This window comes from Bos indicus, chromosome 3 (assembly GCF_029378745.1).
Source record: "Bos indicus isolate NIAB-ARS_2022 breed Sahiwal x Tharparkar chromosome 3, NIAB-ARS_B.indTharparkar_mat_pri_1.0, whole genome shotgun sequence".
Lineage (NCBI taxonomy): Eukaryota > Metazoa > Chordata > Mammalia > Artiodactyla > Bovidae > Bos > Bos indicus.
In genome coordinates, this window is record NC_091762.1 from 49,401,013 (window position 1) to 49,418,544 (window position 17,532).

Here is a 17,532-nt window from a genome sequence, read left to right on the forward strand (position 1 = left end):
GCATAAGGATGGTAAAAATAGCAAAAGGTCAAAATCAGGAAAATTAAATCAATATAGTATTGCCTACAATAAATCTGTTTTTCAAATACAGTACAATCTTTACTAGAACCCCTTAATTTGGAACATGTCTTAGAATTCAGATTTTGGAAAAGCAGCATTTACCACTCCCAGAGGGTTCTGAGGTAGAATTCTGAAATTAACACATCAATGTTTCTGCAGCAACACATATGGACATGGACATTCAGGAAGATAAAGATCAATAAAAGGGCTTAAAAATCTATTAGTTCAGGCCAGCTCTGGCTACCCAGTAAACTTGCCACAAAACAATGAAAAATCTTTTTCAGTTTTAAAAGCTCACTGGATTTTAGACTGTGAATTAGGGTTTATGGACCATTCTTCAGATTTTCAAAACAACATCAAGAGATGTAGCTAGCTGCTCTGGATCAGTGATTCTCAACCGGGAAGAAGAGGCAGGACATTTTGCCCCGTAGGGGACACATTTCAAGGTCTTCTGATTGTCAAAACTAACAGCGCTAGAGACATCTAATGAGTTGAGATCAAAAATGTTCCAAACATCCCACAAAGCAGAGGACAGCCTCCCACAACTAAGAATAATCCACCCAAAACGTCAACAGTGCTGAGCCTGAGCAACCCTGCTCTAGGATCACGGTTTCTCAACATGGGTCTCTCGAGGCTGAGAAACAGGCTAGGGTAACCAGGAAAAAATCTCCACCATGAGTTCCAAATCTTACTTTCATTTTGAGAATTAAAAAGAATTTGGGTAAGTATATTCTTCTTATCACTTCTATCATGAGATTTAAGTGCCTAGGTTCGTGCATACACTTCTGCTGGTACCATGTGATGACTTAAGCTGGTATTGTTTAAAATTTTTAATGTGTAATAAGTTCAGGTGCCAAAGGAAAGGTTATCAGACAGGTCAGAAACTGCATGACAAATATACTATCAGTTATTAATAAAATATATATTTCAATGGTGCAACACATGTGATTTTTGAAAGCTTACTTCAGATATTATTTCTCTTATAATTCTAAAATAATTAGATCAGATCTCAACTGAATGAAGGCATTCTTTATTACAGAATTATTTAAGTCAAAATACATAGGCAAAATTCAAAACATAAGATCTGGACTTCATATTATATTTGGACCTCACATTTCAAACTAGTAGTTTAGTTTCAGCAAAACAGTATCAAATGTCTTTCTAATGCTGCAATTTTGAAACTGTGTTTTAAAATTTCTTCTGTACTTAATTTGTAAGTTTATACCGGTTTTGTAGCTGTAAAGGAGTTTCAAGTTTAAGTTCATACCTCATATCATGTTTATCCATTTTTAAGTGCCATTAAAGTAATACAATTTATCAACCGGGGGCCCCACAGGAATTTTTTTCTTTTAAATGGAATCTATACACAGGAGAATTGCATATTTTATGCGGACTTGCAGCCTACAGCTAGATATAAGAGGAAATTGCATGGAGCGTCTAAGTCACTAATCAAATACAGACTACATTGTTTTATGTATAAGAGAATTCCACAAACACCTCTTAATACCTTCAAATCTGAAAATCTATATAGATAAATGGATTAAAAAAAAAAAAAAGGCTACTATACTAAAAGAAGCCTTGGTAAAATATTGACCAGGCCAGACAAAAAAAACAGATATATTAAAAGTTGCCAAATAATTAGCCAATTTTTTTAATTAAAAAATTTTTTAAATTTTCTTTATAAAAAAACAAATGATATTTAGGTAAAGCTAATGGAACAAATTAAGAAAATATCAGTTTATTAACAATGAGGATAGGGAATGAGATAAAAGGGGAAATTTTTAAATATTTATTTTATATCTAACACATGGCTAGAACGAATTATACACAGAACTCACTGACAATTTTCTCTTTTAGTCGTATCTATTTTATCAGTTTAAAATCTTTATTAAAGCAAGATACCTTCCTTTGATAGTAATTTTGTCACTTCAAAACTTGGAATCTTCTCTTGGATAGATATTTGGTTGGACACAGTAAAGTGGGAGCAGGGACAGAATATCACACTTACCTCTCGACAATGACTGTAAATGTAGTCTTCCACATCCACACTAACTGCACTTGTACATTCATCCAAAATAGCAAACTGGGGCTTGTGATAAAATAGTCTTGCCATCTGAAGCACGAAAGGAAATACTCTGTATAATCATATGTCACACTACTGAATAACATTAGTAAGCTAAAACAGATTTACTTTCAATTAAATATATATTTATATTCTTGTAAACAAAGAAGGAAATGTATTCTAACTCAAAAAATTTACTTCTCAGAAACAAAAACAACATAAAGAAACTTGATTGCTTTCATTGCCTTCCCAAGCAAAGAGAAAAATGTAACACATGAGAAACACTGTTATGAGTAAAGCAAAAGCTCTTGACTGATACGAGATGAAGTTGAGCTTTAAATTAATATTAAAAAATTCTCTAAACAAGATTAGAGGATACACATTTTCATGAAATCTTAGAATTCAGACTATAGATAACTCAATGCAAAAACTATTTTTAAACAGTCTGTTGCTTAAGTAATGCCAACTAATATTAAGTTGCGAATTTATATTCCTACCAATAATGTCTGAGTGCACATGTTGTATATATCACTGTGGTCAATATTGGGCATGCTCATTTTTAAAAGTCTATGTGAATTTCGTAAGTGAAAATTAACATCAAGACTGTTATAGCTTAACATTTCTTTGATTAGCAGGAATGCTGAACATGTTGCTATTTATTTTCCATATGTATTTTATTTTCCAGGAATTATTTATCCTGACCCTTTGTCTAACAGATATTCCAAATGTCATCTGCCTCCTAACACCAATCTCGATGATATAAAGTGGGCACTTTCTATCCTTGCCCAATTTATCTTCTCTGCAACACTGAACTCAGGTGACCATTCCCTTCTTGAGAAAGTGAGAGTGAGACCATGGGGTTTCAAGTACCTTAAGCTGTTTTCTCAAGTTTCTTTTCCAGCATTTTCTCTTTTGCTGGACCATTAAATGTTGGGGTCCCTGAGGGTTAATTTCTAGGCCCTCTTCTGTTTTTCCTATTTTGTTTCTCTGAGTGATCTTTTCAAGTCTCATGATTTCAAATATTATTTACATTTACTCCCCCAAATCTCTCTCCCACCCAGACTTCTGTTCTAATTTCCAGGCTGATACATAAAAATTCCTATTTAATCTTTCTATTTGGATATCTTACAGGACTCACAGACTTTAAACATAAATCCATTCATCCATTTCCTCCACCCCATATTGAACACTTCAAAGCAGCTGCTCAAGCTAGAAAGCTGTCAGTCCTCCCTGGTCTTCTCTTCCTCCCCTACCCCCATCTTTAGTCCAAGTCAGCCCTGTGACGTCTACTCACTTTCCCCCAGCTTCCAATCATGCCCTCAGCCCACAGCACAACCTTCTCCTGCCTGGATAACCACAAACAGCCTCCTGCTTCCTCCTCTGTGCCTCTTTAATTCTCCATGTAATCAGAGAGGATCTTCCAGAAATGTGAGAATTTCATTCTTCTACTTAAAACCCTTCAATGACTTCCCATTTCACTCAGAATAAAATCCAAACTCCTTACCATGACCTACAAGACACTGCACAACCTTATTCCTACTCACTCTCTAACCTCAACATTCCACGCCATCACCTCCTCTCAACGATCAGGAGACAAGGTGTCATAGGCCTTAGAGGCTTAGTACATGTCACGTTCCTCACGTCTCAAACGCCTCACTCTGCTCCTTGCATCATTCAAATTTCTGCTTAACGTCACCTTCTCAGACAAACCTACCCGATCCCTCCCAACCCAAGCGGGTCCCTTTTGTAACATCTCTGTAACTCTTCACACAGCATAAACTACGTTGTCTGTTTCTTTGTCTATCCCTTGGCTGTAATACTCACAAAAGCCAAGACACCATTTTAATCACTACTGCGTACCTAACGCCTGTATAGAATAGCAGACATTCAAATATTTGATCAGTGGATAACCAAATCAGCTTTCTTGGAGTTTACACTTTATTTATAAAGGGTGAGGAAGGGGAAACAGCAGGGACAGACTATCGAGAAGTTCAGCTGTGCAGAGAATGGAAGGCGTGGACAACCTGGGACCTTCGGTTATGGGAGTTTGGTCTTTAGATCACAGCGACCTGAAAATATCTTTCTGAAAGAGGGCTGCTGCTGCTGCTGCTAAGTCACTTCAGTCGTGTCCGACTCTGTGCGACCCCACAGACGGCAGCCCACCAGGCTCCCCCGTCCCTGGGATTCTCCAGGCAAGAACACTGGAGTGGGGTGCCATTTCCTTCTCCAATGATGGAAGTGAAAAGTGAAAGTGAAGCCTCAGTCATGTCTGACTCGCAGCGACCCCAGGAACCACACCCTTCCAGGCTCCGACGTCCATGGGATTTTCCAGGAAAGAGTACTGGAGTGGGGTGCCACTGCCTTCTCTGGAAAGTGGACTATAAGAAATTAAATATAGGTGTGTGTGTGTCAGGGTGGTGCAGAACTGAAGGAAAGGGATGTGATACAGTTGGAGGAGGGAGGGTCCAAAAACACAGATGGAAACAGTTAGCCTAATTAGGCTTTCTCAAGAGGAAGGATGATATATCGTCCACAAACAGAGGAAACAGGAGTTCAGGACAGCCCAGTGCAAGGTTATTAAGAGGGGTGGTTATTTGAAAGCATTCAAATGCCCGTCCTCTGCGTTCCCAGGGAATGCTTTGCATTCCTTGTCTCCACACTTACCACACTGTAAGGAAGTTTTCTCATCACATGTCTTTCTCTCTCCTACTATGTGGTTAGCCACTTGGTATTGCAATACAAGGAGATTTTGAAGAATATGAACACTGCAGTCATACTGCTGCCTGAGCTTGACAAGCCACCCACAGCCTTCTACCAGCTTTAACATTTACTAGGTATCTTCGCCTGGCAAGCCACTTAACTGTTCTACAGTTCTATTCCCTCTGCGGAATGGGATTCTCGTAGCTCTCATCTCACAGGACTGCTGAGAGAATGAAGTGAGATAACCTGTGTAAAGTGCTTGGCATATTGCCTATCACCTATTAAGCACTCAATAAAAATTAGCTGTCATTTAACTGAAATAACAGCTTCTCTTTTTTCTTTAAGGGATAGGAGGTGAGTTATTCTGCTGAGAGTGGTGGAGTAATAATGGGGTAGAAGGCCTGAAACTGATAGTTTTCATATGATTATCATGAAAAATGAGACAGAGGGACAAAAATCAGTAAAATGACTGCCAAGACATGCTGTGAGGGCCTGAAAGACTGGAAACCATGGAAGTGTGGTGGCAGCAATCCATCTCTTTCTCTGACTTTTTTCCAGCGGTGCTCAGAAGCCCATGTACAGAAATGCTAAGGCAAACAAATGCTCTTGGGTCGGTATTTAAATAATATGAGAAAACAAAAAGTGAAAAAGGAAGTTAAGGGGAAGAGATCATTTGTTCATGTAAGAAATACCTCCTCTGTACCTCCTATGTGCCAGGGCCCAGATTAGTAAGTCTGTGCTGGATAGGAAAGAAGGCAGAGTCAAAAGGGAACTGATCAGCTGTAGAAAAGGAAAGGGTCAATATTAGAGAGATCTCAGTGACTTTGAGGAACGGGAACAACTGCCAATAAGGTAAAAGAAATAATTACAAAACGGACTTAAAAAACACTAAAAATCTTATGACACTGGAATCTCTGGTAAGAGGCTTTGTGCCTTTCTTCATACTTTTGTAAGTATTTCAACTTTTCCATCATATATATTTTTTCATTAAAAAAAAAAAAATCACTAAAGACGAATAGGAAGGAATAGTGGAGCAGAGGCACTTCCCTGGTGTTCAGTGGCTAAGACTTCACGTTCCCAAATGCAGGGGGCTCGAGTTCTATCCCTGAGCAGGGAACTAGACCCCAGACACCACAACCAAGAGTTGGCATGCTGCAACTTAAAAAAAAGATCCTTCATGCTGTGACTAAAGATTCTGTTTGCTGCAACTCAGACCTCATGTAGCCAAATAAATATTAAAGAAAGAACAGTGGAGCAGAAAAGATGACTATGAGTCAAAGAAATAAAGCAGACCAATCTATAATATTATCTGGAGCAACCCTGGCTGATGGTGCTGGACCCAAATGAGTGTAACGAAGGAAAGAGACATGTCACCCAATCACTCAATGCCCAATCACTTCAAATTCTCACTCCTCCAGCCCAATATCCACTTTGAGAATGGCTGATCTCTCTCTTCTGTTTATGATGTATTCATCAGTCTAGATTAATTTCACCTTATAGCACTAGCCAAATGAATCACAATATTAGGTTGATATTAAGTTCATAAAGAATGGGTATGAACTGGGGGAAAACAACAGGCAAAACATGTTCCTCACAGAGTGGGAGGCAACCATGAGGCTGGATACAACCTGAAGACACAGAGTGAGCAGTTCAGGATACGTCAACTCGTGCTATGCTTCCTTGGCTACGTTTTCTCTCATTTACACAAAGTTTACACTCCCTCCCTCCAAAATCCTCTGGATCTGCTCAAATGATGGTACTAGTTAGAAAATGACTCTTTAAAAAGTTATCCCTTTTTACAGAGTACTCCATGAATCACTCTTAATATGCTGTGTTTTATAGCCATGTTGGATTGGGATAAGTTTAGCCAATTATAGAAACATTAAAACAATTCCTTTCAAATGTTTCTTTATATTATGAAATTTTGAAATTCTAACTTTAAGTAGTAAATATTGAGCTCTGAAACAAGAATACATATAATGATAGAGGGAAAGGGCAAGAACAGAACAAAGAATAAAAATAAAATAAACATCTCTAACACCTTCAGCTACTTTAGAGAGAATAGCCTGAGTAAGACAGAGAGATGTTTACAGGGAAAAAAGTACTAAAAGGGATCTCAAACCCAATCAGGACCAATGTGCTACAAAGTTCCCCTAACTTTTAGAAAAACAGATTAATGGTATATAATTGGATCTGCATCTTTTCCTTTCAAGGGAATATTTATGAATTTTTCAGAATTCTAAATTTACATGCAAATTATTCTTTTATTATCATATAAACAACTATACTATAATCATTGATAAATAAAAAGATTAATAAAACTGTATGCCTTGATTATCAAAATGCTGGAGTCTAAGAGTGGACTTCATGCAACCAGCTGCATTGCTGTGCAGTGTCTTCAGAGCACACTTACCGCCATTCTTTGCTTCTCTCCACCACTTAGCACATCCATCCAGTCCTGAACACTGTCCCAGCCACCTTCACGTTCAAGGATATGACTCAACTGGACATTATCTAAGTACTCCTTCAGCACCTTTCAGCAAAATGATTAAAGATGAAATCGTGTTTAACATAAACCAACATTATCTGTCTTGCTTTATTTTTAAAACTAGAATTGCTATAATTCTATTGCCAATATCACTAAAAAAAGCTACATTCACCAAAGAATGTGAAAGGTAAACCAAAAACTCTTTTACTTCCTATTTATAATAATTTTGACAAAATAAATCTAGCAGCTTAAAAAGAATAACATTATTCTGCACAATTAAGGGATGAGGACAATGAGGAAACAAATAATAGTGTAAAGATGACACTAAACATTCAACAGTCATATTTAAGCAAAATGGTTAACATCTTACCACAGCCTGAAAAGTTATAATTAATGATAAGGTTTTAGAATTCTTTACAAAAGGTTAGGATTAACCACTTGGCATCTAAAATACTTAATTGATTAAGATACAGACTCTGAAATGGAGTGTTTTCAGTAAGGCTAGTATATAAACATTTCCTTACGAGGTCAGAAATCCCCTTCTTTTTCTGATCTTCCTTTCCATCTGGATATATCACTTGGTCTCGAAGGGTTCCAAGGGTCATGTAAGGTCTCTGATAGTAAAAGGGAAAAAAGCATTAGAAGTAAATTTATTAAAAAAAGATCTTTAAACCAAAGATTATAAAATAGCTCAAGCGAGGCCTTACCTGCGGAACATAAAATAACTTTCCTCTCTCAGGTTTAGTTAGACGTCCTCCAAAAAGAGGCCATAACTATAAAAGCAAAGGAGGAAGGGGAACAGTTGTAAATTTCATAGTGTGGTATAGATGACAGGCCAAAGTAGGACTGCAACATCCTAAGGCCAGTCTTTACTTACTTCACCAAGAACACGGAAAAGTGAACTCTTTCCACAGCCGTTTGGACCACAGATTAGAACATTGGCCCCAGATCGAACCTGAAAAGAAATCAGTCTATGAATTAATTAAATAGAACATACACACAATCAACATTTCCTTGGAGTCAAATAAGCTAATGATAAGCTTTCCATTTTGTCTACAGATGTGACATTAGATAGAGGCAGCGGACGGTATAATGAAGAGGCCTTTTATTTTTGTTTACTTTCCATTTTTACTCAGTCACTTTTTTTCTTACTTAAAAACCACTATTGATATCAACTTAAATCTCCATCATAATACAAAGAGCTAAAGCTTGAATTCTTGAAAAACAGCAATTATGTATATATACAATCTTTTTTTTTTTTTAATGCAGTTGTTCTATATATACTACTCTGTAACTTGTTATTATTTAACAATATATCACAGATGTTCTTTTACGTCAGTATATTCAGATTCTCCCCATTCTTTTCTTAATGCCTGTACTGTATTCCATAGTAAGGATGTATCAAAATTTATCTAAATACTCTCCTTTTGTTAAGTATTTAGGTCATCTGTATTTTGTTTGCTTTTTAATAATACTGCAATGAAACTCCAAGTCAGCAAGCAAATTGATACATGAGTGAGAAATATTTCTATAGATCAGATTCTTAGAAATTATAAGTTGCATTGAAGTATATGTATATTATAAATATTTATAAGTTCATCAAATTGTTCTGCAAGAATATAAGGATGGAAGTTAAATGCAAAAATGTCAAAAGGGATTGAGTTCTAAGTTTATATAATGTGAGTTAATCAAACCTGTGATGAATCAAAAACCCTGGGTCATAATTCTAGCCTTCCCAGCAATGCAGCACAGCAGGAAACACATCAGAGAGAGATGAGTTACCCTAGCTGCGGAACCTGCCTTTTTAAAAACTGTCGAGTCTTAGGTTCCTGTTACTTAACTCAATGAATATGTATTGAATACTAAGTGTCAGGCTCTGTTCTAAGGCAATACAGATAAATTAGTGAGTAAAAGAGACCAAAAAACCCCCCAAACAACAACAACACACCAAAATCCTAACCCTTACCAGTATACATTCTAGTGGGAGACACATACAACGAGGAACATGCATAATAAATAAGTAAATTAAACAGTACGTTAGAAAATAAGTACAATGGGGAAAAAAATCAGAGATCAGATCAGATTAGTCGCTCAGTCGTGTCCGACTCTTTGCGACCCCATGAATCGCAGCACGCCAGGCCTTCCTGTCCATCACCAACTCCCGGAGTTCACTCAGACTCACGTCCATCGAGTCAGTGATGCCATCCAGCCATCTCATCCTCTGTCGTCCCCTTCTCCTCTTGCCCCCAATCCCTCCCAGCATCAGACTCTTTTCCAATGAGTCAACTCTTCGCATGAGGTGGCCAAAGTACTGGAGTTTCAGCTTTAGCATCATTCCTTCCAAAGAAATCTCAGGGCTGATCTCCTTCAGAATGGACTGCTTGGATCTCCTGGCAGTCCAAGGGACTCTCAAGAGTCTTCTCCAACACCACAGTTCAAAAGCATCAATTCTTCGGCGCTCACCCTTCTTTACAGTCCAACTCTCACATCCATACATGACCACAGGAAAAACCACAGCCTTGACTAGACGAACCTTTGTTGGCAAAGTAATGTCTCTGCTTTTGAATATGCTATCTAGATTGGTCATAACTTTCCTTCCAAGGAGTAAGCGTCTTTTAATTTCATGGCTGCAGTCACCATCTGCAGTGATTTTGGAGCCCAGAAAAATAAAGTCTGACACTGTTTCCACTGTTTCCCCATCTATTTCCCATGAAGTGGTGGGACCAGATGCCATGATCTTCGTTTTCTGAATGTTGAGCTTTAAGCCAACTTTTTCACTCTCCACTTTCACTTTCATCAAGAGGATTTTTAGTTCCTCTTCACTTTCTGCCGTAAGGGTGGTATCATCTGCATATCTGAGGTTATTGATATTTCTCCCGGCAATCTTGATTCCAGTTTGTGTTTCTTCCAGTCCAGCGTTTCTCATGATGTACTCTGCATATAAGTTAAATAAACAGGGTGACAATATACAGCCTTGACGAACTCCTTTTCCTATTTGGAACCAGTCTGTTGTTCCATGTCCAGTTCTAACTGTTGCTTCCTGACCTGCATACAGATTTATCAAGAGGCAGATCAGGTGGTCTGGTATTCCCATCTCTTTCAGAATTTTCCACAGCTGATTGTGATCCACACAGTCAAAGGCTTTGGCATAGTCAATAAAGCAGAAATAGATGTTTTTCTGGAACTCTCTTGCTTTTTCCATGATCCAGCGGATGTTGGCAATTTGATCTCTGGTTCCTCTGCCTTTTCTAAAACCAGCTTGAACATCTGGAAGTTCACGGTTCACATATTGCTGAAGCCTGGCTTGGAGAATTTTGAGCATTACTTTACTAGCGTGTGAGATGAGTGAAATTGTGGGGTAGTTTGAGCATTCTTTGGCATTGCCTTTCTTTTGGATTGGAATGAAAACTCACCTTTTCCAGTCCTGTGGCCACTGCTGAGTTTTCCAAATTTGCTGGCATACTGAGTGCAGCACTTGCACAGCATCATCTTTCAGGATTTGGAATAGCTCAACTGGAATTCCATCACCTCCACTAGCTTTGTTCATAGTGATGCTTTCTAAGGCCCACTTGACTTCACATTCCAGGATGTCTGGCTCTAGGTCAGTGATCACACCATCGTGATTATCTGGGTCGTGAAGATCTTTTTTGTACGGTTCTTCTGTGTATTCTTGCCATCTCTTCTTAATATCTTCTGCTTCTGTTAGGTCCATACCATTTCTGTCCTTTATCGAGCCCATCTTTGCATGAAATGTTCCTTTGGTATCTCTGATTTTCTTGAAGAGATCTCTAGTTTTTCCCATTCTGTTGTTTTCCTCTATTTCTTTGCATTGATCGCTGAAGAAGGCTTTCTTATCTCTTCTTGCTATTCTTTGGAACTCTGAATTCAGATGCTTCTGTCTTTCCTTTTCTCCTTTGCTTTTCGCTTCTCTTCTTTTCACAGCTATTTGTAAGGCCTCCCCAGACAGCCATTTTATAGATCAAGGTAAAAAAAAAAAAAAAAAAAAAACTAGGGGTAAGGGGGTGGGTGCTGCATTTTTAAGCTGGTCAGGCCAGGCCTCACTGAAAATGACAACTGGGCAAAACTTTTGAAAGAAGTAAACTAGTTTACCTGGAGGAAGATCATTATAGTTTCCACCCACAAGGAGGAGCTACAAAAGCTGAGCAGGAATGCACCTGTCCTGTTCAAAAATCAGAGAGGATTCTACTAGAGAAGTAAGAGCAGGAGAGAAGAACGGGAGAACTGAGCTCAGAGGAGTAGACGGGGTGGCAGGCAGTAGCGGGCAAATGCTACAGGGCGCTGTAAGCCACTGAAGGCGCTTCTCCTGATGTAACACACCCAGCCACTTGCATTATTCACACCAGTCAAAAGGTGGAAGCAACAAAATGTGGCATATACATACAATGGAATATTACCATTTGGCCTAAAAGGAATGAGATTCTGTGTGTGCCACAACATGAATGAACCTGAAGACATGATGTTATGCAAAAAATGCAAGACACAAAAGGACAAACATGATGACTCCACTCACGAGGTCCTCAGAATAGGCAAATTCATTGAGACGCAAAGTAGAACAGAGGTTACACGGGACTGAGGGTGGGGAGAAAAAGGAGCTACTGTGTAAGGGTGGTTTGTTTGCTGCGAAGACAGTGGTGACGGCTGGACCATACACTACATGTACTTAATGTCACTAAACTGTACACTTAAAAATAGTTAAAATGGTAAATTTTATGTTGTGTGCATTTTACCACAGTTGTTCTCTAACAAAATGCCACAACTTATGCATGTCAATATTAGAGAAGGAGCTATTGTGAATGAGTTTTCCAAATGATGAGCGGTCTCTTTTTCCGAGAAATTAGAGAGTCATTTTGATGGACTTCTAAATACATACTTCTTGCTTCTATATAATTGAAAATAGTGACTATTCCTAAGAATACATTATATATAATAACTGTACTCTATTATAATAGTGATGCCTTGAGAAGTGCCTGAAGTTCAGAGAACTATTAATTAAATGGATCCCTATCACCCTGATTTATCTAGATAATGTTAGCCATAAGTATTTTTTTCCTGCACCTAACTACTTATTGTGGTTTTCACTGCCATCCTATAGCTCTCCACATTATTTGGTGCAACATGCCAGGAAACCTAGAAACCAAGTTTGTAATGACGTGTATAAATAATAACTAGAGTTACTGAAATCCTTAGATACTCTTATGCACAAATGTCTTGAGACTCAGCATTAACTTTTCTTTACTCCACGGTAATAATAATGTTGGACAAAACTTCCAATTATGCCATCAGCCATGGTAAGCCAGTGATAATTTTTCCAAATTAAAGAGTTATAGGACTGTATTTCCCCGCCCCCGCCCCGGAATGAATTACGACTAAAAGCCAAGGATAACTTTCACTGAAAACCAAGTTCTTAAGAACACTCTATTACTGAGGATCCTGGATTGCTTTACTAGGGCAACAAATGCTTTGAACCACATTATGTTTCTTTATTTTCAAGCAAGCCAGATGGGGAGAAAACAATCAGATGCTTAAAAAAAAAAAAAAAAGGATGTTTGAATTAAAAAAAAAAAAATTACGTTAAACAAATGTTGGAAAAGACAAAATAAATGAGAAAAAGGCAAATCTAACTTAAAATATCTTAAGTCAGAAACAGACAGAAGAAAAGCTTTTAACAGTGGACCAAAAGGACAGATGTCAAAGAAAGGTCTCAGTGGAGAAGAACGCAATACAAGAATCATAGAACAGGTCAGAGTGGTATAGAATATGATCACAGAGTTAAAAAACTTAAACAAGCAGGATTGTAAAATAAGACTTTCCAAAGTGAAACCCAAATAAAAGCAAAAAAGTAAGGGCCTCTCTCAGGCTAAAAAAGTGAAGTTACCAGGACTGGCCAGAAGTATACTAAAATTCAAATATAAAGGTTTTAAAGGGAAGGGCTTTGGACTAGAATGAAAAGGACAGCAGTAGTGTGGTCGCCTTATGACAAAGTGAGCAGACCAAATTCATGATCTACTTTCTTCTTGTATCTGTACACACAGATGGCAAATCTCTGCCCACTAGGCACAAGACACGTGTGCATCTGTGCTGCCGGTGTATTCTCTGCTGCGTAAAGACAGAAGTAAGGGAACCAGGAGAAAGGGCCCAGAGGATTCTTCAATGGAGAAAATCTCATGGCTCTTTCTATGCTTGGGTGATAACAATAAAGGGGCTACTGGAAATCTATCAAAGATGGGGTTTTGAGCTCTGTTTATTCCTGATACCAAGCCCTGTAGGTGGCCACATACTCTGCCAACGGAGCCTATTTGACTACAGCACCCAGGGCTAAATGAAAAACACACTTCTGTAATACTTGCGCCATTAATCATTTATCAACCATACTCACATTTTCAGTACTTCCCTTTGTGTTTCCTGGCTTTAAAACAAACATGACAGTATATAATATTCAATACTGAGTAAGTCCCAATACTTTACAAAACTAACACTTTACAGTTTTACAGTTTTTTTAAAAAAAAGTGGAGATGTACGTAATAAATATACATGCTAAAAGTAGAAAAACTGAAGACTTACCTAATAACACTTTGAAAACAAATCTAATAACTCTACTTCTATTTTATAAACTATCAGACAACATTCTTCAACGCAAGCAGTTGGAAATAATCTCCATATACAACACAAATTACAGAGGGCCATGAACATAGAGCATGTGGAGAATTCTGGAGTTGTGCTTTCCAATACAATAGCCACTAGTCACATGTGGCTATTTAAGGGCAAATTTATTAAGTAAAATTTAAAATTCAGTTCCTCAACTGTACTAACCACATTTCAAAAGTGCAATAGCCACATGTGGCTACAATACTGGACAATGCAGATACAGACCATTTCCATATCACAGAAAGTTCTATTGGATAGTGTTATTCTAGAGTAATGGTATCTGGAACTAGAGAGACAGCACATGTAATAGACATTGATTACTATCTTCAAGATTTACAGATGTGAACTAGTTATAAAGTCACAATAGATACAAACAAAATAATAACCCCTAGGTCTGTGAGAATCATATACAATCATACAATAATTCTCATGTTTTGCTTTGCTTTTTAATTTGGCCTGCTCTTTTGGTTAACAGACTCTTCTGCATCAGCATCACAGTCCACCTGGCTCGAGCTGTCTCGTGTCTTGGGTGAGGGGCAATCTGCAGTGGTATTGCGCTGGTCTCGTATGGTTTTCATCAGTAATATAAAAAACTGTATTTTGTTTTTATAGGTACAGATCTTCCTGTACCATCAAAACAATACCAACTCATAAATTATTTTAATTTAAAGAGACTAATGTTATATATGCAAGTTTAAATATTCATCTTACAGTGAAGATTCCAATTATCTATATCTTCTATGGCTTTCTTGAAAGGGACTTTATTTGCAAAAAGGTTTTTTGATAGCAGTATTTGAAACTTTAAAGTTCTGTCAAATAAAAATAGATTTCTGTTTCAAAGACTTATTTTTTACTTTTTATTCCAATTATACTGAGATCTCACTGACATGCAGTACAGTTTAAGGTATACAGCACAGTGATTTGACTCCCATTCACCATGAAATGATTATCATAGTAAGTTCAGTGAACATCTCATACAGATGTCAGATTAAAGAAACAGAAAAAAAAAGTGTGTGTGTGATGAGAACTCTTAGGGTTTCCGCTCTTAACAACTTTCACATATAACATCCAGTATTATTTCTATATTTATCATGTTGTATATTACATCCCTAGTACTGATTTATTCTGTAACTGGAGATTTACAATACCTTACTCCAAGGCAGTCCTCCTTTACAAAGGCTTACTTTTTAAAGCAATTTTGTGGATTCAGAGACTAAGTGAAGCCTTAAAATTCTTTTAAACATTCAGACAACAGTTTCTCAGTTCACGTTTTGAAGATGATTTAAGCTTTTATATAACCGTGTAAAAACTTACTTCAAAATTAAGGTCTCGAATCAAGATATCTCCATTTGGCGTTGCTAAAGGAACATGATCAAATCTATAGAGGAAATTAATAAAAAGAGAATAGTTTGACGTTAAACACTAAGTAGATGTAGCTGAAAGAGAAAGGCTACTGTGTAGTTTAACAAATGTTTATGGAGCTAAAGAACCCTTTTCTGTACATACTTTATAATGTTATCTGTATTGATGATTTCTCCAATTCCAGGTATCAAGGGAATGTCTTGTGCTCCTTCAACACATTAAATGGAAAACTAAGTATTAAAGCATCAAGCCATGTCAGCAAAAACTTATATGACTGAGTGCATTCATATTTACCCTTTTCCTGTTGTGAGACCATAGTGCGTTCATATTTGCCCTGATTTAAATCCTTTAGTACTTGCATTAATTCTGTAATCCGAGCAGTAAAGCTGGAATTAAAAAAAGAAAAAGAAACAAAGAAAGCCATAAGCAAAACTCCAAAGGCTATCGTATCTTTTATTTTTATTAATTTGAATATAACTGACATGTAACATCAAGTTCTTTTCTTTTATTTTATACAAACCTGACTTAAGTTTCTAAACTTATTATGTAGTTTCAATGAAATCACGTAAAAGAATTCTCACCAACATTAGTGACGTTATACAAGTATTAGTGATACTATACACATTTTACTATTATGGTTTAGTGGGAGAGCAGGAAGATGGGGCTAAGAAAAGAGGTCTCATAGGATCCCACCTCAACAGATACTGACTTTATTAATAGGCAAGTCAAGAAGGTTGTCTGCCACTAGGACTTTAAGGAATTTTCCAGTAAATACTAAAAAAGGACACATGCTAGTGGCATTTCAGGGTTCGTGAAGCACGAACCCTGAGTTCCTGCTGGGGTGAGCTACGCAGCCTTGGATAAAGCTGGCCTTTCTCTCTGAGGACATCATTTATTTTAAGTATGCCACATGCACACTACTTTCCTGCAAACAGGGAAGAACTGGAGAGATCCTTCTCCTTCTTCCTCTGAAGAGGGGAAAAGATGAAGTGTTCTTAACATTAGAGAGAAATCACTGTGGTGATAAGAGAGAAAGCACAACTACTGACAACAAGTTGAAAAGTATGAATGGCATGACGGCCAAGGAGAAAGCATTCTAACCAGAGAAGCAAACAGAGTTGTCCTGTGAATAACAAGCAGAAACCTCCTAAAGGAATGGAAGCATCCTCTACGCCAGGAAATGTAAAGGCATGAGGAAGTTATTAACAAGTTGGAAGAAATTCAGCATTCTCAAGAACGATTCCGCACAATAGTCACAGCTTCTTCTATCCTGTCATGAAGACCTTAACTGCTAAAGGAGTAGAGAAGAAGGAATAGAGGAAATAACGCAAATTAATCACAGGCCTGGAAAAGATCCAAAGTCATTCAACTTCTTCAGATAACCTGAAACTTAAGGCTTTTTTACATTATGTGCTGTCTTAAATATCATACCAAGCCCTTTATACTAAACTTTGAAATTCTGAAATATTTAATTCCATTTGATGGTCTAAGAATAATTTTACCAGACACCTTGACCGGTTTACAACTGGACTTAGAGCTACCACAAGGTAACTTTTCTTTTTTTTTTCCATTAAAATAAATTTCATCCTTGCTTATGCATTACCAGTACCAAAGACCTAAGGGGAAGAAATGTCTGGTAGGGGACAAAAAAGTCCAAATGAAAAAATTTTATTCACTAACTTAATTTTCTGTAAACTAAGGAAAGACTGCCGTGATTCAACATTTCCCATCTTACTGAATACCAGTATTCACAGAGCAGACAGCTTGAGAACAACTAACCTAGTTTAAGGCTCAAAACAGCTATCTTAAGGAAACATGAAAAGCACACTATCAGAAAAAAATCTTCCTAATTTTCTATCAAAACCAGCTTCCAAGAGTAGGAAATATGGGGATTCAGGTGCTCCTTATCTCAACCTCAACTGGTCACAATCATTAAGGATAACATCTTAAAAAAAAAAAAAAAAAAAAAAAGATTCTCTGAGTTGCTCAGTATTACAAATCTTAACTCACCCAGCCAATCGAGTCATTTCACGGCCAGCCAAAACTATTCGACCCAGAGCCTGAGACATTCGCAAAAGCATTCTTCCACTTTGGTAGTAATCCTGAAACAGAAAGAAATATTAGTTTTCACTTGTATTTCGAAGATTACAACTAGCTGTTTAAAATTTTTGTTTTTAAGATTTCAGTTGAGTCT

At 37.3% G+C, this 17,532-nt stretch overlaps 1 protein-coding gene across 1 annotated transcript in view; it reads right to left on the reverse strand.

Moving 5' to 3' along the window:
* ABCD3 (ATP binding cassette subfamily D member 3) overlaps positions 1-17,532 on the reverse strand; it is an 89,179-nt gene that overhangs the window by 3,895 nt on the left and 67,752 nt on the right. The window contains exons 13-21 of the mRNA XM_019957027.2: positions 17,349-17,440; positions 15,633-15,724; positions 15,483-15,546; positions 15,291-15,354; positions 8,188-8,265; positions 8,018-8,083; positions 7,835-7,924; positions 7,236-7,355; positions 2,069-2,173 (exon numbers count right to left, since the gene is read on the reverse strand). Coding sequence (XP_019812586.1) covers positions 2,069-2,173; positions 7,236-7,355; positions 7,835-7,924; positions 8,018-8,083; positions 8,188-8,265; positions 15,291-15,354; positions 15,483-15,546; positions 15,633-15,724; positions 17,349-17,440 — 771 coding nt within the window. The remainder of the gene's footprint in view (positions 1-2,068; positions 2,174-7,235; positions 7,356-7,834; positions 7,925-8,017; positions 8,084-8,187; positions 8,266-15,290; positions 15,355-15,482; positions 15,547-15,632; positions 15,725-17,348; positions 17,441-17,532) is intronic.